The sequence below is a fragment of the Rousettus aegyptiacus genome, unplaced genomic scaffold (assembly GCF_014176215.1).
Source record: "Rousettus aegyptiacus isolate mRouAeg1 unplaced genomic scaffold, mRouAeg1.p scaffold_m13_p_5, whole genome shotgun sequence".
Classification (NCBI taxonomy): domain Eukaryota; kingdom Metazoa; phylum Chordata; class Mammalia; order Chiroptera; family Pteropodidae; genus Rousettus; species Rousettus aegyptiacus.
The window spans coordinates 117,781,855-117,803,507 of NW_023416308.1; the positions used below are offsets into that span (position 1 = coordinate 117,781,855).

General features: G+C 54.7%; 1 protein-coding gene, 1 long non-coding RNA gene and 1 pseudogene across 4 annotated transcripts; 1 reads left to right on the forward strand and 2 right to left on the reverse strand.

The window, feature by feature from the left end:
- Positions 1–334: 334 nt before the first annotated feature.
- LOC118602782 lies at positions 335–6,425 on the forward strand. Of its 2 annotated transcripts, XR_004950762.1 has the most exons (3): positions 335–780; positions 1,012–1,238; positions 3,422–6,425. It is a non-coding gene; the product is annotated as an uncharacterized LOC118602782 (long non-coding RNA). The 2 variants fall into 2 exon arrangements; XR_004950761.1 differs by having other exon boundaries at positions 1,012–6,425.
- Positions 6,426–9,592: 3,167 nt separating this feature from the next.
- Positions 9,593–9,711, reverse strand: LOC118603331 (annotated as a pseudogene).
- A 3,723-nt stretch (positions 9,712–13,434) lies between these two features.
- Positions 13,435–14,995, reverse strand: POLD4 (DNA polymerase delta 4, accessory subunit). 2 transcript variants are annotated; one of them, XM_016132464.2, is made up of 4 exons: positions 14,656–14,995; positions 14,317–14,406; positions 14,016–14,220; positions 13,435–13,697 (listed from the first exon to the last, which is right to left on the reverse strand). In XM_016132464.2, the coding sequence occupies exons 1-4, from the start codon at positions 14,978–14,980 to the stop codon at positions 13,673–13,675; spliced, it is 645 nt and encodes a 214-aa protein (XP_015987950.2). In that variant the 5' UTR covers positions 14,981–14,995; the 3' UTR covers positions 13,435–13,672. The 2 variants fall into 2 exon arrangements, with proteins under 2 accessions (XP_015987950.2, XP_015987959.1); XM_016132473.2 differs by having other exon boundaries at positions 14,016–14,127; positions 14,656–14,966.
- Positions 14,996–21,653: the final 6,658 nt, after the last annotated feature.

Sequence of the window (21,653 nt, forward strand, 5' to 3'; positions counted from 1 at the left end):
AAGGCGCTCACGTCCTCCTCGCAGGAGGACCCTCCCGGGCCAGCTCCCACCTTCAGAACGTTCTTCCTCCCTTGGCCCGGCTCTGCTCTGCCTGGGACAGGCCCGGAGCCAGGGCGGCCCCTAGTCGGGGCAAGTTTTCAAAAGACAAAACCGAACGTGCCGAAGAGACCGCGCCCCCGCCGCTGCACCCTGCAGCCCAGACGCCTCAGAGCCGCGGCTGCCAAGAGAAACTACCTTTCCGGCCTCCGCGGCCTCTCCTGCGCCGGCGGCGCCCGGAAAGGCGCCGTGGGGCCGTGGTACCCAGCGACGCTCAACTGACCGCGACGCTCGCGCGCCATCTTGCGTTTGTTCGCCGGGCCGCCGGGAGACAGCCCGGAAACCACATTTCCCAGAATGCCTAGCGCGTCCGCGCAGGCGCAAAGAGCCTCCTCTTGTTTCCATGGGAACCTCGCCCCTCAGGGTCCGCATGGGTCAACTGTTGAGCAGAAGCTGTGGCTCCTTTACAGGTTCCCTGGCGCTAGGGCGGGGTCTGCCGCCGGTTGAGGGGACGAAGTAGGGGGCTCCAGGGGAGGAGGCCAGGCGGCCCTGCCTCCCGGGACCGGCGCTCCGCACGTCTCTTCGGCGTCCCGGCGTCCGCGCGCTGCTGGGGCCTCCGCGTTCTGAGGCGAGGGCGCCCGGCGACGCCAGGCAGGGTCCGTCTCTGGCCCGCGCGCGCCAGCCGCGCTTGCCCCGCGTCTGCGCCTTGTCGCCCCCGGCCGAGGGCCTGCGCGCCGCTGACAGGTACTCCCCGGGCGGGGGCGGGGCGCGGCGGCCCGCGGGGCGGTCGGCGCCGCAGGCGAACGTGCAGGTGGCCGCGAGCCCCGCAACGAGCGCGCCGGGGGCCTCGCCCTCCTGGGCTTCTTGTGAAACGGGGCTTGGGCTGGGGCTCTGGTGCTCGCTGCGATTCCGTTGCGGAGCATCCCCTGGCTCTGTGTGGTCCAAGGGACAAGTCCCCTTCTCTCTCCTCTCTAGGGCAAGGAGGTTGACGCAGACGATCCCCTAAGGTCTCTTCTAGCGGATATGGGATCATTGCCCCTCACTGCACACCGAGTGCAAGAAGCAAGAAAGGGAACGGGATGGTTTGAGCAAAAATTCAGCTCGGAATCGAGAGTTAGAGCAACTTCGGGATGTGACTTTGGGCGAAGCTATTACATCTGTCGAACCTCAGTTTCCTCGTTGACACACTGGGGGTCGTAAAGGTACTACCTCAGGGTTTTGAAAATTAAATGAGACAATTCATGTGAAAGTTTAGCCAGGAGCCTGCGCCTAGTAAGCGCTATCCTAAGTCCCAGCTATCAGTTCCGATGCTTTAAAAAATGTTCCTTAGCCACTGTGAGAGACCTTTTCCTAATTTTTGAAGTAATTTCTTTTATCGCTGGGCAAATCCATTCTTTTTTTAATCGCTCCCCCGCTCCTTCCACACAGATGTCGCCTTCTGGGTCTCTGATGTCGGGGCGTCTCCTGCTACGCGCTCCTGAGACACACCCGGGCGGAGCACCCGGCCTTTGGACCGTGGCCCCACTGGGGAGTGAACCCAGGACATTCTGCACGTAAAGCAGATGTGCTAACCACTGCTTTATGGAACCACCCCGAGAATTCCATTCTTCTAAGTGGGGTGATTTCGTAGGCTGATTCTGATGGGAGAATCCTGGGTCTTCTTACCCAAGACTGGCTGCTTCTGGCTGGTTTATCTCCTCCCTTCAGCTGTCGACTGTGTTTTAACTTACCACACGGCATCTAGGGAGGGTGCAAAACCCAACACCAGTAGTGCAGGAGATGCTTTCCCTGCCTCAACATTCCTAGCAGATGTGAGCATTTATTTATTATGATACAGAAACCACGGAATACCGAATTATAATCTTTATACAATATTATAGCAATATAAGTGGTTGCACACAGTTAAATGAAATGCTTAGGAATTCTATGCTACTTGCATTGAGTTCAAGCTTCATGTTAATTGGGAAAATCCTAATAGGAGTTTTAAGTTAGTGATAAAAATGTTTGTTTTAAATCTGGGAACTCCCAGTAGCTCCACAAATAAGCCTTCATTCTTCCAACAAGCATCCTTATGTGGAAATATGAGTATTTTTTGAACACCTCTTATATATATGGTACTTGTGGGGTACTCTGAGAGATACAGAATTGTATAAGACAATCTTTGCCCTTGAGAACTCTTGAGTCTAATAGAGAACAACTATACATATAAAACACATCTAATACAAGCAGAAAGTGATGAGCTCATGAGAGAGATACATGCATTCAGAAGCAGCAGAGACCAGGGCTCAGTGGTTACATAATGAGAGCCTCAAGGAAGAGATAGCATTTGAGCTGGACCTTGACGGACATGGGGAATGTGGACATGCCAAGAAGTAGGGAAAAGATAGTCCGGGGGCCCTCCCCACAGCTCTGAGACCTGGAGGACAAATGTCTGTCGCCCTGACTACGTGGTGAGCTCCTAGGAGGCTGGTGCTGGGTTTTGGCCAGTGTTTTATTCCCAGCTTGGCACATTGTTAATAACTGTCAGTGAAGGAACAGGACCTACATGTTTCCCGCCGAGAGGAGCCGAGATCCAGCCTCTAGATCACCCTCAGGCTCACACATCCTCTTACAGCCACTCTTCTAGGGGAAGCATGTGGCCATGCAGATGATTGTGGGGTAAGGGCCCTGTCGTTGGCATATTTAGGACAGTACCAACCAGCTGGGAGAAGAGTGAACAGGGTCTTGCAAATGGGTGGGAGGGCTTGTGGACCCCCTGCCCTGGAAACGAGCTGCACAACCCCGAGGGGAGGAAGCTGCAGCAGGGGATCATGAAGCAGCCTTGAGGACCAGCGATGGACATTCCTTTGGCTCTTATGGCACTCGTGTATTCCTGGCTCTTCTTTTCCTATGGCTCACTCCTCCCCAGAGACATTTTTCTCCCATCCGTGACCCACCTGGACTGGGAAACTATGTCCACCATGCCAACAGGTCGCCAAGACCTGCAGCTGCTGCGGAGGAATGAAGCTGGCTTCAGCAGCACCATCTTCAGGGTGACTTCTGGGCCTGGCCTGGAAGAATCCAGTGCTGCCTACAGCTGAACCTGTGCCAGCAGCTAGCATGGAAACAGACCACTCAGAGCAGCTGTCCAATGATTCCGGGAGCGGAGAACTACCTTAGGACCTGGGGTGGAGATGTCACTTGAGGAGGGCAACGCAGAGAAGATTGAAAGGGAGAATGGCTTGAAGGCAGGGAAAACCCTCCTAAGTCCTATTTAGACTTCTGCTGGGATCCTCGGTTGCTCACAGAGGGTGCAGTATCCTCAGAATGAGGAAGCTGGGGAGAGGCAAAGCTGGCATGACTGAAGATGGGATGGGGCACAACTGACTGCCAATTTTGTCCCCAGATGTGGAATGGTACGGGACTTCTGGGGGCCACAAATCCCCCTTTCCCGGTGACGTGACCCAAGGGGAGCTGTTTCACCATCCTTTTGACAGTCTCTGCTACCAGCCTGGATCTCTGCTCTTCCTCTCTGACCTGCCTCTCCAGTTTGCTCCCACTCCACTGGCTGCAGGTAGGTGCCTGCCAGGTGTGTCAAGATTCCTGTGCAGCTAAGTGCCATGAGAAGCCTTAATAACTCCAGACCTGGTGCTTGAGCAGAGGCTACAGCTGCTCAGCACCTGCCATGGAGGCCTACGTCAAGGAGCCTGATGACCCTCTACAATTACAACAGCTAGAAAGTCTTGTGTTATAACTTTCACTTTTCCATCTGAGGGATCTGAGTTCTTACATTATGAGTCAAAGGGCCAAATGGTAGCTGGCACTGAGACCAGTGACCTTTTCACTGCCTTGCTGTCCCTGAAGGTGTGCCATCTGCCTACTGATGAGGCCACAGTCCTAGGCTATTCTGGAGTTAGACCAAGACTCTCCTTCCTTCCCTCTTCAGCCAGAATTACCTCGGTTCTCCAGCCCAGCTCAGCTTCCCTCTGTCATCAGACATGCTTGGCTGGTCTCTCACTCACAAGTACTAGCTAGACACCGACATGTTCCCATGGTGGCAGGTCCCATCAGACTGGTGTGCCTCTCTTCACTCAGTCAGTTTCACCCTCTCCCGGGGTAGCTGGGACACTTTAGGGGACTCTGTCTCCAGGCTAGAAGACCAAGAATATGAAAGCTATTTTCCCACTGGGTAGGGAGGCAAGTTGGCAAAATTTTCCCAGTGGGATTCCCTAGCTTGTGTAGTAATGCCACACCGCACCCCACTGGCACCCCTGGCAGAAGCTCAGTGAGCCTCAGAGGTAAAGGTGAGGAGGCGGGTGTGACAGGGAGGGGCTCATGGAACAAGCTCGAACTAAAGCAAGGCCCCCACATGCTGGCCGGACTTGACCTAGATGTAATTGGAGGGTGGGCAACAGGCTGGGTGAAGGAGGGTGCCCTGGAGGCTGGGGTGAGGAGACGGAGCTGATTATAATTTATATATGCAATTTATCTTCATGTGGCCTGAGAAGGCTTGGAGCTAGGCAGGTGTGCCCAGGACAGCAGCCACCTCTCTCCCCAGGTGACACACACTGCTGGGCAGCTCTTCTCTTGGTCTGGCAGATTGTGTCTCATTTCATGAAGGCCTCAAGAGACCTTCTCCACAGTTCCCACCCTCACTGTTGGCTCAGCGAGATGCCTCCTCCAGGCCTGTCCACAACCAATTATCTCAGTGTCTCAAATGTTCCTGTGCTAGGCTGGACTCTGCCTCATCAGAATGACCACACTCCTGCCAGCCTCAAGCTTTTATTTTCTACACAGAAATGGGAACCTAGGAGAGACAGGCAGAATGCCATGGGGATTGAGTAAGTGCTTCGGGGCAACAGGTGGAATTATGCCGGGGTTAGAGGGACGCCAAGCTATTGGGCAGTGCTGCTGGAGAGCCCGTCTGGCGGGTGGGGCTGGCTAGAGCATGGCCAGATGCTCTCTGCAGCCAGGTCTGCAGCAGGCAGCCCCCGCTGCCCCACCCCGCACCCCGATGCAGCCGCCCCCTGCCCCTCCGCCTTGCTCTTTCATCTCTCCCCTCTCTCCCTCCACCCCTGGCCTACCTTGGCTGAGCTCAGGAGTGCCCGTCTTGGCCTGCGCGCTACAGGACCTGTGCTTCTGGGCACGTCCCTCTGATTCCTCTCTTCTTACAAAGGGAAAAGGACCCCGATGAGAGAGGAGGTTACGGCAGGAAGACAGATCTATGAGCAAGCTAAATGGGAAGGAATCAGGTTGAAGGGATACTGCCAGAGAAGGACCGGAGGTACCGCTAGCTCTAAAGGCCTTCTGGTCGCCAGGAGGAGTTGTGAGGCCAGGCAAGGCTGGTCCGATGGGAACCGGGCCTTGGAAAGAGAAGTCTGCATCTCATTGGCCCCTGTGTGACAGCCTGAGGGCCTGTGATGGATCCATCTGACAGGAAGACTGGGATAAAACTAAACCTATTCTTTTCCCTTACAGTTCATCTTTCTGAATCTTGAGCTGCAAAGCAGCCTCTCCTGCTGACTTTCCCATATCCTGTGTTCTACACCCAGGTGTAAACCTAAGGGTGATAACTCTCACTTTCCACTTGGGTTGTTTCCATCTTTTGGCTTTTGTGAAAAACGGTGCTGTGAGCATAGGTGTAGAAGCATCTGTTTGAGTCCCTGCTTTCAGTCCTTTTGGATCTGTACCTAAAAGTAGAGCTGCAGGATCATGTGGTAAGTCTGTGTTTAACTTTCTGAGGAACCGCCAAACTGTTTTCCATAGCGACCAAGAAATTTCACAACGACGCAATATTGTTATCTAGACTACAGACCATAATTACATTTCTCCAAATACCCCTACATTTTCCATTACAGCTTCTTAAAAAAATTTGGTTCAGCATCCAATCAGGGATCACAGACTACATTTGGTTGCCATGTCTCTTAGTTCTTCTTAACGTGGAATAGTCCTCCTGCCCTTTTGTTTTTCATAATATTGACATTTCCGAAGAATCCAAGCCAGTCGTAGTGTAGAAGACCTCTCAATTTGGACTTGTTTGAATGTTTCTTCACAATTAGATTTAGGTTAAACCTTTCGTGAGAATACTCTGCAAGCGACATGTTCTTTCTTGCATTACTTCGGTCACTTAATATTGCTTTATCGTTGATGTTGAATTAGAGTGCTTGGTTAAGATGGTATCTGCTAAATCTCCCCACTGTCAAGGAGTCCTTTGCCCTTCGTAGTCATAAGTGATCCATTGAGTGGCAAATGGAGACAGTGTGATATCTTGTTTCCAACAATCTGTCAGTTGTTGGTTTCAGCATCAAGTAATGATCTTTGCCTAAATTATTTACCTCATTATGTTTTTAAAATTATATCATCCTTTCTACATTTAGTATGCATTTAATAAACTATTATTCTTCAGTAAAGGATTTTCTCTTGTCCCATTTTTCAGTATCTCTATAGATTATTCTTTTTCTATTGAGTGCGTTCTAAGCCATTACCATCATTGTTGTTTTAGATACTCAAACGTTTCTATATTTGGCCCCAGGAGCACGGTAAAGCTGGCCCCAAGTCCTTGTGTCACGTCACTGTTAGTCTCTGAGCACTTCGTTACTTTCTAGCACAGTACAATGTTCCAGATGCATATAGCATTCCCTGTCCTAAACATGGAATCGGCCGTTTGTCCAAAGATCTTTAGTTCCTTTAAGCGGGATGAGATATTCAGAAGCTGAGCCCTAGGTTCTCGATACGCTCGTCACCGCTAGTCTTATTGTTTCTCAGCCTTGTTGATGGGCAGAGAATGAAAACATTTTTTTAATCATTGAATTCTAGGACTCTGCTTCTGACTACGTCTGAACCTTATTATAAATAACTATAAAACTGGGAAATGTGTATGGGGCAACTCTTATTAGGCTTCGAACAGTAAGCAGGACTGTGAGCTGTGAGTACTGAGAGCAGGAACACACTTGCGGTGCACCCCGCACCTTTGCCTGAGGACAATCTGCCGACCCCAGCACAGAGGTAGAGCCCAACAGTTCTGCCAAGCAGATAAGGCAGAGGTCAGAGTTGAGGGCTGCTGAACCGAATCTAGCCAGAGTAGAAACACATTGCTAATTCTCTGGGTATCGGGCTGAGACCAGAAAGGCCATGACCTAGGGCAGAGGCTGGCAAACTGCAGCCTGCCCAAGTCTTGCCCACTGTGGGCCAAATGCGGCCATGCCTACCTATTCGTTTACTTATTGTCAATGGCTGGTTTCACACTGCAGTGGAAAGTGAATCTTCGGGGTAAATTCCTAGAGGTGGGATTACACTGGGCACAGGGTAAATGCTGTGTCATTGTATTAGTTAATCTACCAGATTTCCCTCCATCGCTTTTGTGTGTTTCCCCAAGCCTTGCCAACAGACTTTACTGCCCAAGTTTTTTAGCTTTTGCCAGTCTTAGTTGGAATGAAGTTGGGCATCTTTTCCCATATGTAAGGGTGGACTGAAAACTCACCGGAGTTTTGGACTGGCTTTCATGATCGGTACCTAAATGAGTCTCACAGGCTGGACAGGTGCAACAGACCGCACAGTAGGTGTGAGTGAAGTGGGAAGGTTCTGTTCCCTTGAGTGCTTACTGTGTAGCTGGCCCTGTGCTAGGGACACTCAGAAAGGAGAAAGTACTCTCTAGCAGTAGAGACCATGAAATGTATTGTTGTAGAAACGTGATGTGCGATGATAAAATATATGGAGATTACCGTGGGGAGCAGAGGAAGGAGCCGTAACACTTCCCAGGGAAGGTGGCACAGAGAAACAGCATGACGTCAAGGGTAGGACTTGTGGAAGGAGGAGCCATCAGAACCTTCCAGCGAGGTGGAGGAGGCATCCACCCCAGCGGAGGTTTCTAGGAAATGTCTTTGCCTTCAAAGGAGGGTTCAGAAGGACCCAGGACTCAACACATAATTCCACATCACCTGGCCACCTTGCGGGAACCCCTACTCGTTCTTAAATTCTGAGTTCCTACAGTGTCAAGTTCACACTGGTCATGTGACAGCGTTCACTCCTTCTCTCCCATCCCAGGAAGCTCTTGGAGCTTGGGGATGGGATTCTAATCACTTGCATTTGCCACAACTAGCACAAAGTCGTTGTTTGCTAGTTTAGGACCAAAGTGGTTGAACAGGAGACAAGCCTGCAGAGGAAACTAGCAAGCGTGCTGAGAATCCTGTCCGTCCTAGAGGTGGCGGTGATCCAGAGTTGCCTCGCGTGGTGCCGCTGTGGCTTTGATCTACTTTAGACCCATTCAGATGTGTTCCCTTCCTTTGTTTACTTGAGTTTCTTGGTAAATTGGCTCCTTAAGCCTTCACGATACTTAGTGAATTTGTCTGAGTTTGAGGGTGGATAAATATTGCCACACCTGAGTCAATAAAGAATGAATCAGTGTGGCCCTGGTAGTTACTATGACAGCTGGAGATTCCAGAGAGAACTACAAAATGGGGACGGAGGGAAGCAGGCAATGTGGAGACAGGATTAGGGCAAGCCATCTGTGGCATTGCCATGTCCTCCTAATGACACCTTTGATATCTGGGCAGCCGCAGCTGCTTGTGAAGCTCTCGGGAACCTCCTGGACGCTGCTCTACCTCCACTCCCCTGCCACTCTGACACTGTCCCCTCTCATTTGCTGGTCCTCCACCTTCTGGAGAGAATTTTCCCAAGCGCCCTCCTTGGTCCTGCCTTTGCGCCCTTTCCCTGTCTCCCTTTACGCTCTGAAGGAACTTGTCATGCTCGTGGGCTCAGGTGTCCGTTCTGTGCCGGCGATCGATTCCCCTCTGTCCCCTGGACACCACACTCTCCCCAGACCTCACTGGTTTCCATTGCCTGCCAGACATTTCCATCTGGGTGTCCTGCTGTCATCTCAAACTAAACCTGCATGACTCCGAGCCTCCGTCGCCATTTCTCCGCCCATGGCATCAGCATTCTCTCACCCACCCAGGCTCAGAACCTGAGTCACGTTCGTCGCCTCCTCCCATTCTTCCCTTCCCAAACACAAGTCTTGCCAACTTCCTTTGCAAATCTCTCATACAGCTCTTTGTCTTTTCTGTTCTGTCCGCTGATCCAGGGTCCCAGCACCCATGTCTTGAGTATTTGATAGCTTCCCACTGGGTTTTCCCGCCTGCCGGTTTCGTCCTCCTTTAGTCTTTCTTTCACAGCTGGCCAGACAGATTCTCAAGAACGATTATGTCAATCCTCTTTCTCTGTTGCTCAAAAAACTTTCCAGAGCTTTCATCACCATAGATAAGTCCAAGCTCCTGAGGCTCAAGACCCTGTGTTTGGTCCCAGCCCGTGTCACTGGCACCATCCCCACATGATACGAGTGTAGGCTCCGAAGCCAGACTCCGGGACCATATGACACTTCTTGGCATATGCTGGGTGACCCAAGGCAAGTACTTAACCTCTCTGTGCCTGACTTTCCTCTTTAAAATCACTTTATAAAAAAAGTATAATCATTCCTAGGGTTGCCATGAGGATCAAGGACACTTAGAACAGTGTTGGGTACGTAGTAAGCACTGAAGTGCTAGTTTGTTATTGCACCGATTATCTTTTTTTTTTTTTTTTACGCCTACAGCACCCAGTCTTCCTAGGCGGTCTCCCATCCAAGTACTAACTGCATCCGACCCTGCTTAGCTTCCGAGATCAGACGAGATCGGGCGAGTTCAGGGTGACATGGCCGTAGACTTGCACTGATTTGAACAGGGCGACTGCTGCGGTCTGCACACCTCTCCCCTGGGTGCACACGCCCACCTCTCCCTGTTGCCTTTGCTCAGCTCAGTCCCTCAGTCCACGATGCCCTTCTCCGCTGCCTGGCCGTTACCCGTCAAGGGCCACTTACCGTCCTCTTCCTTCCAGTGAACACTCGATTGGTGCTTTCTGCAATGCTGCTCAGCCTGGGCTGGGTGGTGGTGGGTGTGTCAGGGCACATGAAGGCAGCCATCAGCCACACATGGCACACATGGAAGGTTCCTTTTACTTGATAAGTAAGTCCATTCATTTTTATATGCAGACGTGTCATGGAGGAGAATGTGAAATTGACCAAAGGTTTTTGAGATCAAACACACAACTACTAAGAGTATTCGGAGCAGAGGTGTCTTGGCCCCCAGCCCTCCCCACCCCCCGCCCTGGGGCGGAGTCCACATTCATTCCACAGTGGAGAGGTCTGAGGGGCAGAGGCATGGCGGGTAGAGGGGGCACGGTGCCGATCAGCTAAGGCAGGGGTAGTCCCAGTGCAGTGGAGGTGACAGTCCTCGCGCTCAGGGCCCCTGCAGTGACGGGCCCCCTAACACATGGTGGTCTGTCCATCCTGAGAACTCGTGTCCATACCACTCTTAGTTGCCCAGATGTGGCACTTGTATAATAGTTTTTTTTTAACTTTCCACATGAGTAGGTCTGATCTCTTCAACATCATCCTAAGCACCCGGAGCACAGGTGCGGGTGGGGTGCAGGTGCGGGGTAGTCGAGTGGAAGACAGACCTGGGTGTGAATTGGGCCCTGGAGTTTACTGATTGAGCAAGTCACTTTTCCTCTCAGCCTCAGTTTCCTCATCTGTGAAACATGAATAATATCTACCTAATGACGTTGTTCTAGGGAGTCAACTAGATAAGCATTCAGCCTACGACACAGGTGGCACTTGGGAAACATCAGATCTCTCCCGGCCATACCAGGCTCTCGGCAAACGTCTAATTCTCGAATGTACCACCCCCAACCGTATCCCCACTCCCTGCGTCTAGCCCCACAGCTTCTGCCTCCCTTCCTGCCACAGCGGATGCTCCCATCGGAGGCACCTATCGCAGGCGGTCCTCTTCCTCGGGTACTAGTCCCGGCCCCTCCCACCTTCACAAAGACCTCCATGGCACAACTGCCTCCCCAGTGCCCTCCCTACTGGCTCACTGTCTTCACCATGTAATCATGCTGTAATATCACTCTGTCTGAAACAAAAGACAACAAATAAAAATGCCTCTCTCAGTCCCACGCCCCCTCTAGTTACCATTCTATTTCTCTGCTCCCTTTACAGTCAAAAGTCCCTAAAGAATTGGTGTGCTCCTTTTTACACTTCTACCGCCATCCCCTCTGAGCCCACCCCACGACACTCTCATCCCCATCAACCCATGGAAGCTACTCGTCTCCAGTGACCTCTCCGTTGCCAAGTCCATTGTGCTATTCTCAGGCTTCTTTTACCACGTGAAACCTGGATACGCCTTCTGCCCAGGCCTCGCCTGGTTGTCCTCCAGTCTTGCCACTCCTGTTTCTTTTTCTGCATGTCCTCTTCTCCTGGCCTCTAAGCACAGAAGGCCCCAGGGCTGTCCCTGGACCACTTCTTGTGTTCACTAGGTAATCTCATTCACAGTGATGGTTTTAAATGCTGTCCAAAAGACGCCCAAACTTAGATCTCTAATCCAGAGCTCTTCCTGGAACTCCAGACTTGCATATCCACTGCCTACTCCCCATCTCTGCTTGGATGTGTCACAGACGTCAAGTCTGAACTCTTGATTCCCACCCCACCCTACCCTTCCCACAATCTTTCCCATCTTAGTAATGGGAACTCTGTTCTTCCAGTTGCTCAAGCCAAAACCTTTGGAGTTATCCTTGGCTTGTCTCTCTCTCTTTTAAACCCTACAGTCAGCTGATCAGCAAATCCTGTCAGTCAGTTCTCTTCAAAATACAGAATCTGGCTACTTCGTACCACCTCTATCTCCCCACCCCGGTCCAAATCACCATCGCCTCTCAGGAAGTTGACTCAATAGCCTCCTAAGTGGTTTTGCCTTTTCTTCCCCCAACACCACAATCTGTTCTCCAACAACCAGAGTAATGTTTTCAAGAACATGTTTTATTATGTCATTTATTGGCTTCAAACCCACCAATGTCTTCCTCTCAGAATAAAATCCAGATTCCTATCCTGGCCTGCAAGGCCCTATGGGGCCAACTTGCTGCCTCTCTGGCCTCATTTCCCCCATACTCCCCTCGCTCCCTCTACCCTCTGCCCGGGCTAGAGACCCTCCTGCCCCAGGGAGAGTGTGCTTGTGGTCTGGAGTGCTCACATAGGTGCCAGGCTTGCTCCCATACATCCTTCGGCTCTCTGCTTGAAGGCCGCCCTGTCAGAGAGCCTGCCCTGACCAGCCTCTCTGGCACTCTCTGGCCTCTAACCCTAATTCTGCTGACCACTGATCACCAACTGACATAGTATTTACGTGTTTGTTTCTGTCCACCTCCTCACCACTAAAAACACCCAAGAGGACCACTAGAGCCAACACCTGCAGATGCTCAGCAGACAGGCAGGGCGCGGTGCCGACGGGAAGAGCCTGGTGCGCGGGAACCCAGCCTCCGCCGCACCACAGCCCTGCTGGTGCTGCCGGGCACCTCGGCACAACCTTCACGGGCTTCACTTCCTTCTCTGTAGACTCTAGAAAACTTCTAAGGGAGGATAGAGCTGGACCATTCAAAGTCCTTGAGGCATGATCAGTGCTCAATAAAATGGAGGCTAAAAAGACCACTTGGCCGCTCTCTAGGAGGAGCTCAATTGCTATCTGTCTCTGTCTGCCCTGGACGGGGGGCTGATTCAGCAAATGAAGGTGACACCATGTGAGACGTACCGATTCCGGTCTCTATGCCAGACCGTCCCAGGCCCCCTACACATCGTTGCTAGCTCCAGCCAGTTCTCCACCATCCATCCCCAGCACCATCCGGTTTGCCACCAAAGCCCCTCAGATGGGGGCTATGTCTGAGCAGGTCCTGTGATTTGAAACCCTCCCCCAACCCCTGCTTTGGACGCCATGTGGGAAGCAAAGGTGCCTGCTGGGAATGTGTAAGTCTGTCTGGACTTTGCTATCCATGGGCCTCACAGATCCTACCCTGATGAAGGACCCATTTTCGGGAGGTGGGGCACACGGGGAAGGCTTGGTGGCTGGCTGGTCTGGTAGGTTTTCTCTGGCCGGTCAGTGAGGGTAACTAAAGAATGGTTTCCCATGCGCCACCAGGGGGCGCCAGAGGCCGCTCGGCTCATGTCTGGACTTGTCCCACGGTCTTAGGGTGTCTTTTTTTTCTCCCTCTCAAGTCTAAGGTTAGGCAGTGGCAGAGGCGCACGCACCTTGCAGAAACGGCGTAGTGCTGGCTGTCTCCCAACTATCAGCTTGCTCAGTGCTCTTAGTCCACTCGGGGTCACATTAAGGGACTGGAGATCAGGCTTCCAGGCTCTGTTCTTTATTGATAAGCATTAGTGAACCCCTGGCCCTGCGAGCTCAGCCAGTTCTGCCCTCGGATTCCCAGGCTTGGGTGGGAGCGTATCTGCCCGAGCCTGCTGTGCCGCGGCTGCGCCTAAGTTGCTGCACCATCCCTAGGACTGCAGAGTAGGTCAGGGAGGCATGTGGCAGGCAGGCTTCGAAAGGTCTGGCCAGGGCCTTGCCCTCAGGGATCACTTCTCATGCAGAAGGCACTCATTGGCTCTCAGAGGGGCTCCCAGAGGGGCTCCGGGAGCCTGCTGGTTAGATGGAGAGCTGGAGACCTCCAGATTCAGCCCCTCTCCTTTCCTGTGAGACTCCTTCCTGCCAGACGCGCTCCGCAGCAGAGCTGAGCTGAGGGGCAGCAACTGGCTCTCGCTCGCATCCCGAGGTTCTCACGCAGTGGGCTGGAGGTCTTAGGTGGGACCTCAGAGGGGATAGAGATGCCAGAGGCTGTGCAAACCAGGGTGGGAGGGACGAGAGAAACCGGAGGAAGTCTGTGAGATCCCTCGGTCTGATGTCGCCAGCACGTTCTTGGCCAGCCCTTCGGTACTGAACAGTCCCGTGGGCCTGCGTGCACGCTCCCCCCACCATTAGCTAAGACATATGATGAAAGCAACCTTTTGCCCTCCCGAGCCAGGCACCTCGTAGAATTTTCTTGCCTGCTCAGCAAGGACCCCAGGTCGGGGGGTCCTTACCCAGGGCCACCAGGCTGGTGGTGCCTGGAGAAGGCCCTGGCTCCCTGAAAGCCTTCCTTGGCCTGTCTCTGACCTGTATTGGAAGCGGGGATCTCCAGGGTGGGTTTGCAGCACCTGGCGCACTTCTGGGGGAGGCTCCAAGCCCATCTGCTCTGCCCGCTGCCAGCGCTGCAGCCGAGTGATCCCTGCCGGGGTGTGAAGAACAGTGGGGCCTCGCAGGGGGCAGTGTGTGGAGGGGCGTGTCGGGACCTCGACACTCCCATCTCCAGGGACAGCGCCTGAGAGGGTCAGGCAGGGGCTTGGGTCATTTCAGAGACATGTGGGTGACAGGACTGGCTCTAGAATGTGTCCCTGGGGCCTGAGAGGGTTCTCACCTGTGCAGGGCCCATACTGCCAGGCCAGGTCAAACTGCCTCAGCAGCTCCAGCTCCGCTTCCTCCACGCTCAGGGGCTGGGGCTCTTCCCCTGCAATGACAAGCTGCTCCTCAGGCCTGCCCGGGCCTGTGCCATTCAGGGCTGGTCCCCTGCCCCTCACCTCACAGCTGTCCTCCTGCTCCCCAGCCCTCGCCACCCCTCTGCCTCTGCCTTCTGCTGCCAGGCCTAGCGTAGGAAGTAGACGACATATTTCACTGCCCCTTGCATTGCCCACGTCTGCCCACGTCCCATGTCCCTTGGCGTCCACTCCTCCCGCTCCTCCCCCCACACCTCAGAGACCTAGCTCTGGTGCCAGCTTCCCCTTGCAGTGTCCAGCGGGGCCCTCCCTCCTCTTCACTACAGGGTAGGAATCAGTGATGAGCCGCTTCCGGCCCATGGCGGCCACCCAGGCAGGCAGAGAAGGAGGCGACTGCGAGGAAGGAGAGAGAAGCCAGCGGGCCCAAGAGAGACAGCTGCTGAGAGAGAGAGAGAGAGCGAGGGCTGGGGCCAGAGAGCGAGCCCGGGGCCAGCAGCGGGCAGACAGGCTGACCCAGACAAGCAGAGAGGAAGTCCGCAGGTTCCAGGGGACTGACGCCTGTCCCCTTGCCCACGAGTACGCAAACATCAAAGACCTAAGCCAATGGCTGGCCGCCTCCGTGGGGCGGGGCCTGGATCCAGCCAATGGCAGGCAGCGCAGGCAGAGGGGGCGGGGTAATAGCTGCAGCTGTGTTAGGGGGCGAAGGGGTGAGGCTGGGGTGGGGACCTGTTAAAATGCCCCAGGCTGCACCACCGCCTCCTGCCCCCCCCCCCCCCGCCCCCGGCCTACAGTGGGTCTCCGGGGACTTACAGAGCGTTATCCTCAGCCTCTCACTTCCCGTTTTCCCTTCCTAGGCAAATGTTCTTTTCAGCCTCACTAATCCCCGTGGCCGGTTTGTAACTCCCCAGAGCCCAGCTGGAGCCTTCCACTCCTCACCCCCCGCACCCCCCTTGGCCCACAGAACGCTGTGGGGGCAGGTCTGAAGGTCCGAAGAGAGTGTGGGCTGCTCCGGCCCCCTTCCCTGCTCCCACCCCACCCCTCCTGGCCCCAGGAGAGCTGACTGGAGGAGCCCATGGGTTTGGGAAGCTTCTTTCTCACAGTCTGCGCCCAAAGATACGAACCACTCTTAGTCCAGGCGAGCGTTTGCCTTGTCGGCTCTCCTGGGGCCCCACAGCCGGCCCCTCGCTGCCCTTCTAGTCAGGAAGATTCCACACTGAGCCGGAGACCAGAGTGTTCGGATCCTCAGTTCTTCATAGCGAAATCGGCCCTGTCTGTCTCACACTAATGTGAGTGTGAGCAGAAAACACCGACAATAAACCTAACACTTATATGGCATTTACAGTGTGCCAAATTCTGTTCTAAGCTCTTTCCCACAGACTCGCTCAGCTAGAATAGATGTAAAATGATTCTGGAACAGAGGAAGTGCTGTTACTCACAGGCACTGTGGGGCTCCAATTCAACCGCGGCCCCTGCATGTCCCCCAGCAGCTCCCAGGCTAATGGGGCAGGCAGACGGGACATAAACGTTGTCAGTGCAGAGATAAAATTCCTAACCAACAGGAGAGGGGGAAGGGCGGGGTCAGAGATGGCTGGACCTTGAGCTGGCATAGCCCTGGAAGACCTCCTGGAGGAGGCAGGCTGAGTAAGCAGTGTCTCAATTCTCTGCCCATGACCTTTGTCTCTTGGGCTCCTATCACAGCTGACTCACCCCTACACCCACTTCCCCCTCACCAGCTTCCTGGCAGCAGCAGAAGTGCTGGCCAGTGGGAGTCTGGGAATCTGCACGGGGACAGCCCAGCTCTAATCGGCCTCTAGAGATCCCATCCGGTTCTTCCCGCCAGGAGCTCAAGGGCCGGCTCAGGGGCCGCTGCCTTCGCCTTCTCCCACTGCCCTGGAGTCTGGGTGCTCTGGGATAGGAGGAGGGTGGGCACGAGGTTGGAGAACACCCGGGAGAGGGGACCGCCAAAGGGAAGGAGCAAGCCGCGTCACCAGGGACCTCCTCCCAGCTGGCTGTCCCTGGTGCTTCCTGAGGAGGGCTGAGTGGCGAGCCGAACCCCTGGGCGGCTGCACCAACCTGGAGGGCCCTTCCCTGCTTTATTGTTTGGGCTGGGCCTGATCTAATCTCCCTATATGCCTCCAGGACTAAGTGGGGCCCACACTCAGGGGGATGGGGCCCTGCTGCGCTGGCAGGAAGCAGGGAGGCCCTCTCCACCAGGCCGGGGAAGGGCCTAGGTGTGGGGTCCAGTCAGGCACTAAGCGCTCTGCTCTGTGGAGGGGCGGCGTCCAGGCTGCATGGGGCTGACCACCCCTCCCCAAGGGCGTTCCAGAGGTGTGTGGCACCTAACTCCTGAGCCCTGGGTGGGGCAGACCCTCTTTATTCCGGGTCCCTCCCACCACTGAAAGCTGATAGCCGTGGGGCCCTGCCACCGCCCAGGGAGCGTGAAATGGGGTGTGCCGCTGGGCGGCCGCAGTGCTCCCTCTGCCGCCTGAGCCTATTGCCTCTCCCCTCTGGCACCCCAGCCTGCTCCGTGAGCACAGTCTGAACTGTCCCTGCCGACTGCCCGCAGCTCTGCCTAGCACAGGCCCTGCTAGCCTCTCCCGCCCAGCCTGGAGGATGTGTCCCCCAGCCCCCAGAAAGAGCGCCGGGGCGGTCAGCTCCAGCGCAGGCATCCTGGGTTTGGCGTTCCGGTCCGGAGCCGCGGGAATGCTCCGCGGGCAGCGCTGTGCTCCTCTCCCAGCCGGACAGCAGCGGGCTCGACCCCACGGCTCGGAGGTGTTGGCATCCAGGGTTTAGAACCACCCTTGACCAGTCGGCAAATTCCCTTACTCGCCATCTGGCTCCCTGAGTGTGCTGCCCATCCTTGGGTCTTTTCCTTCTTTACTTCCACACCCTTGCCTGGCCCCCATCACCTTAGTCCTGGAGCCCCTGCCCTGCTCAGGCAGCCTTCTGGCCATCCCCAAAACCGTTGTCCTGGGGCCTATCCCAGTTCAGGCTTCGGGCTCAACTCCGGGCCAAAGGTCTGAGTTGGAAGCTAAGTTCTCTCCTCTTTAGGGACTTTCCTGAGACCCAGCCCCAGGATCCTGCGTCCGCCCTGACCCCCAGAGGCTGGCGATAGGACCGAGCTTTGCACCTTGGCCTGGAAACACTCAAGGCCCTTACTTTATGGCCAAGACCAAAGTCTTGGGGGGAATTCAAGAGAAAAGAAGAAAAAAGAACTGGAACAAGAGCCCAGAACCTCCCTGAGGGCTGAGGCCCACCACGGTCTGCTCCACGGGGATTAGGCCTGGCTTAGCTCAGACAATGCTGAGGATGGGGGCCTCAGCACTGCGCATGTGCCCTGAGAGCCCCTTCCCCTCCCCCAGCTCGTGATGGAGCTTGTAGGGAGAGCCAGCTAGAAGTGGGAAGGTGGGGACAGGTGGAGGGAGGGAAGCAGCCGTCTGGGCCCCAGGGGGCTGTGGGGCGTTGCCCGCTCTCCTTCCCTCTCCCCAGCACCCCGCTCCTCAGGCCCTCAGGCCCTGCCACCCACCCTGAACTGCGGATCCTGGGCAGCCATACGCACACACCCTGGGCCTCGTTCCCCATCCTGCGGGCCAGGTTCTTTCAGGCAGCAGCTCTTAGTCCCTCACGACCCTCACAGACCTCCGCCTCTCGCTGCTCCAGCTTCTCTGGCCCAGCGGGCTTAGGGGCAGGGGCCTGGTGGAAGGCAAAGGTTGCCCTGGGTTTGGGTCTTTCTGCCACTGGATATGTCTTTTGTCCTGTCCCCACCACCCCCTCTAAACCTCCCACAACTTCCCCTTGGCCACCCTGGCGTGGTGTTCTGAAAAGGGGCCCTCTGGCCATTCCTCACCTTGGCCACCAGGTGTCAGACTTTGTCCAGCTGGGAGGAAGGTCCTAGTTAGTTTCCACCCATCCGCCAGGCCTTGGAGATCAGGGCAAGTTGGGGAGGAGCCTGGAGGTGACCTCTGAACTAAGGCGGCAGAGGGACCCCGAAGGTTGAGATGAGGAAAGGGCTAGATCTCTGGTTCTAAAGCTCATAGTATTCTCTTACTGCCCCCGCCCTCACCCCACTGACAAGGGCTTTGTCCACTGCTGGGAAATTGGGGGAACCAGGCTGAGTCAGGGAGCTCAAGAATTGAAGGGACAAAGGCAGGGACAGTTGTGGCTCCAGAGAAGAGGGGGGAGCTGAAAGGGAGCCACCCATCAGAGCACTCAGCCAGGCCTGGGTCACTGGCCATCGCCCTCTAGTTTAAGGGGAATAGGGTCTCCCCTTTGGCCCTTTCCCATTTGGGGTGGCCGTGTTCGTGCGTGCGTGCACATATGTGTGCGTGTGAGAGATAGAGAGGCGGGGGGGGGGTGGGGAGACTTCTCATATACAGAGGGGGCCCCCTAAGTCCTGGGTCAGTCTTTGCAAAAGCGGGCAGCTGGCCAAGTGTGACTACCTTTTTGCCACCCCACATCAGAGCCTATTCTGAACCCACTCCTACTCCCATGGAAGTGCCTCCCCTAAGTGACAGTTCTCCATCTTATGCACATCCTCTCAATCACAGGTGTGTGACCGGGTACCCAAGATGACAGTGAGATTTCTAATCCACTCTGCACTGTCTGGAGGTGACAGGGAGAAGGGCCTTCCCTCCCTCTCTCCCACTCTTCCCAGCCTTACTGGGAACAGGACTTCTAGAAATGACGTCCTCCCCCCATGACACTGCAGAACCTCAGGTAGTCCAGGTTCTTAGGCTGACCTCCGGATACATGGGTCCCTGACTGTAAGACTGCACTTAAGAGGTGGAACCTAAGATAACCAGCAACAACTCATCACCTCTCCTGTGGATGGGGGAGCAATGACAAACTCACAGAAAAGCCTCAGGACCCGTCATGTGTCAGGAGCTACCTGCCCCATGGTCCACAGTGTCAAAATCCGCGGGAGGGGGTCACACTTCAGCACTACCACTAGGGAGCTATTTGAGGGAAAGTCCCAGAACTCAAATCTGTACTGCCCCTCTAACTGGGCTCTCTTCTGGGTCCGCCTCCCCGCCTTACTCCTTAGGGTGCACCCTCTGCATCCTTCGCCAGGGTGAGTCCAGCTCTTACCTGCCCTTCTGCTGGTCACGGCCTCCCATCCCCCTCTGCCACCCACCTGCCCGCAGTGCGGCTCACAGCCACTCAGCAGTAGGTTCTCTAAGCCCCTAGAGTCTCTTGCCCCATGGTTCACTGCCACTCTTGCCTTGCCAGTCCTCTGCCTTGGGAAATGCCCTTTCGCCACTCTGCGCCCACTTCTGGGCATCTCCGGCTGGCTAAGGACTGTCATAATCCATGCCAAACGGGTCCATTAACAAGAGAGTTGTGTTTGCCGATGTCACCTGGTTGCATGTGGCTGCCCAGCAACCCTTTTGATTCTCTCCTCTGCTTGTCCCTGATTCCATTCCCGAGGTCTCTTCATTCTGCTCCAGCAGACACCCCTCATGTGGCACGGACATGTTTGGATCTCTTTTGTTGGAAAACAACAGCAAACCAACTAACCAAATAACCTTCCGTGCTCCTGCTACCCCCTCTAGATTTTATCCCTTTTGCCATCAAAATCCCGAGGGAATATAGCCACCCCTTCTACTTTCTTCCTACCCTCTTCTTTAATCTCACGGTTTGGTATCTGCCTCTCAGCTGCTCTTGCAAAGGTCACCTGTGACTTCCTGATTACCAGAGCCAGGGGACTTTCCCCATACTATTCTTTCAATTCTTCTGCGGCATCTGACAGTGCCGATCAGCTGCCTCCTTAAAACTCTCTTCTCTTGACTTCTAATACACTATTTTCTTGACACACTTTACACAAATTTAAATCAAATCATCGAGAACTTTTCTCCGTGCATGTGATTGTTCTAAAATGCTGTAGGGATGCAAAGATGAATAAATCCTGGAGCCTGCCCTTAAGATACTACCTGCTTAAACAGGAGACAGACACATTTAACTCTCTCTCCTCCTGCCCATCCTCCAAGAATGGTGTCAAATCCCACCTTGTGCATTTCTGCACAAGCACTTAACCGTGTGCAAGGCCCTGGAAATGCAGTGGGGACTCCAGACTTCACTGCCGCCCCTCTGGGGCCCCCAGACCAGCAGAGCCCTCACCCAGCTGGATGCAATCACTCCTTCCTCGACTTCCACAGTATTTTCCCTGGGTCTTTCTGCACTTAATCAAATTCCCCCTTGGATTCTAGCATTTGCGGGGAGGGAGGTCCTAGTCCCTTTTCCAGATTATTTTGTTCAACACACTAATTGAACACCTTTTTTGGGGCTGGCGCCTGAGTGGGTGCTGAGATAAACAGATGGGGAAGACTCAGAATCTGCCAAGCAGCTCACGGTACCGTAGTGTGGGACACATTTTTCTCTACAGCCCTTTGCTTGGTGCCTTACATGTAACAGGCTGCTACTCATTTTGCCCCTGGATGGAGACAGCCCACATGCCCTCTCCTTTCTGTCTTGTTAGGCAGGAGGCAGGGCCCGCAGGTGCCCCTGGCCACGCCTGGGCAAATGTCCCTGCCTGAAGAGCCCGGACCCCTCCAACTTGGACCGGGTGACTCAGGGACATTCATCAGAGCCTGGCTTGCCCTACCTACAAGCCAGTCCAATAGCTCCTGTGCCTACGCTCCTGCCCCTCCCTTGGGAGTGGCTCGTGCACTTGTCGGTGCCTCCGAGTGCATGCGTACGCTGTTGCGCCCTATGGTTTCAAGTAAGCTGGCCTTCCCTTCCCAGATGGAACACAGGCTCCATAAGGGCAGGAGCCCAGTTAGGTCTTTCATCATTCCAATAGCTGTTAGCACAGTGATGGGCAGGTTATTAATTAAGTCTTTGAAACAAGCGTCAACTGATTGACATCCCCATCATGTGCTACTTCCTTCGCCTAGGGCCCCGTCTCCAGGAAGACCGTGTCAAATGCCCGCGTATTACCTGGGAGCCGTTAGCCATTCGTTCACGTAGCCAGCGGCTCTCCCCCAGCGCCACGACGCGCCGCACGTCCTAAGCAATCCGCGGTTACCGACTGCTGCTGCCGCAGCCGCGCCTCTCCCCTTCCTTGTCTCTTATCCTTTCCCACAACCTCGTAAGCATGTTTAACATCCCCATTTTACAGATGGGCAAACGAGAACGGAGCTTTAAGTAATTCGTCTAAGGTCACTTAGCTAATAGGTGAGCTTCGGTCACCCCTCAAACAGCGTCTATCCCATTCACTTGCAGCCCAATGTGAGTTTCGTTTCTTACCAACTAATCTGCTGTC

Bases quoted from the DNA above. Each gene is read 5' to 3' on its own strand.
- POLD4 (XM_016132464.2), bottom strand. From the start codon at position 14,980: ATGTTTGCGTACTCGTGGGCAAGGGGACAGGCGTCAGTCCCCTGGAAC. The intron at 14,407-14,655 runs GTCTCTGAGGTG...TTGTCATTGCAG, and splicing joins GAAGCTGGCACCAGAGCTAG to GGGAAGAGCCCCAGCCCCTG. The intron at 14,221-14,316 runs GTGAGAACCCTC...TGACCCTCTCAG, and splicing joins GCAGTATGGGCCCTGCACAG to GCGCTGTCCCTGGAGATGGG.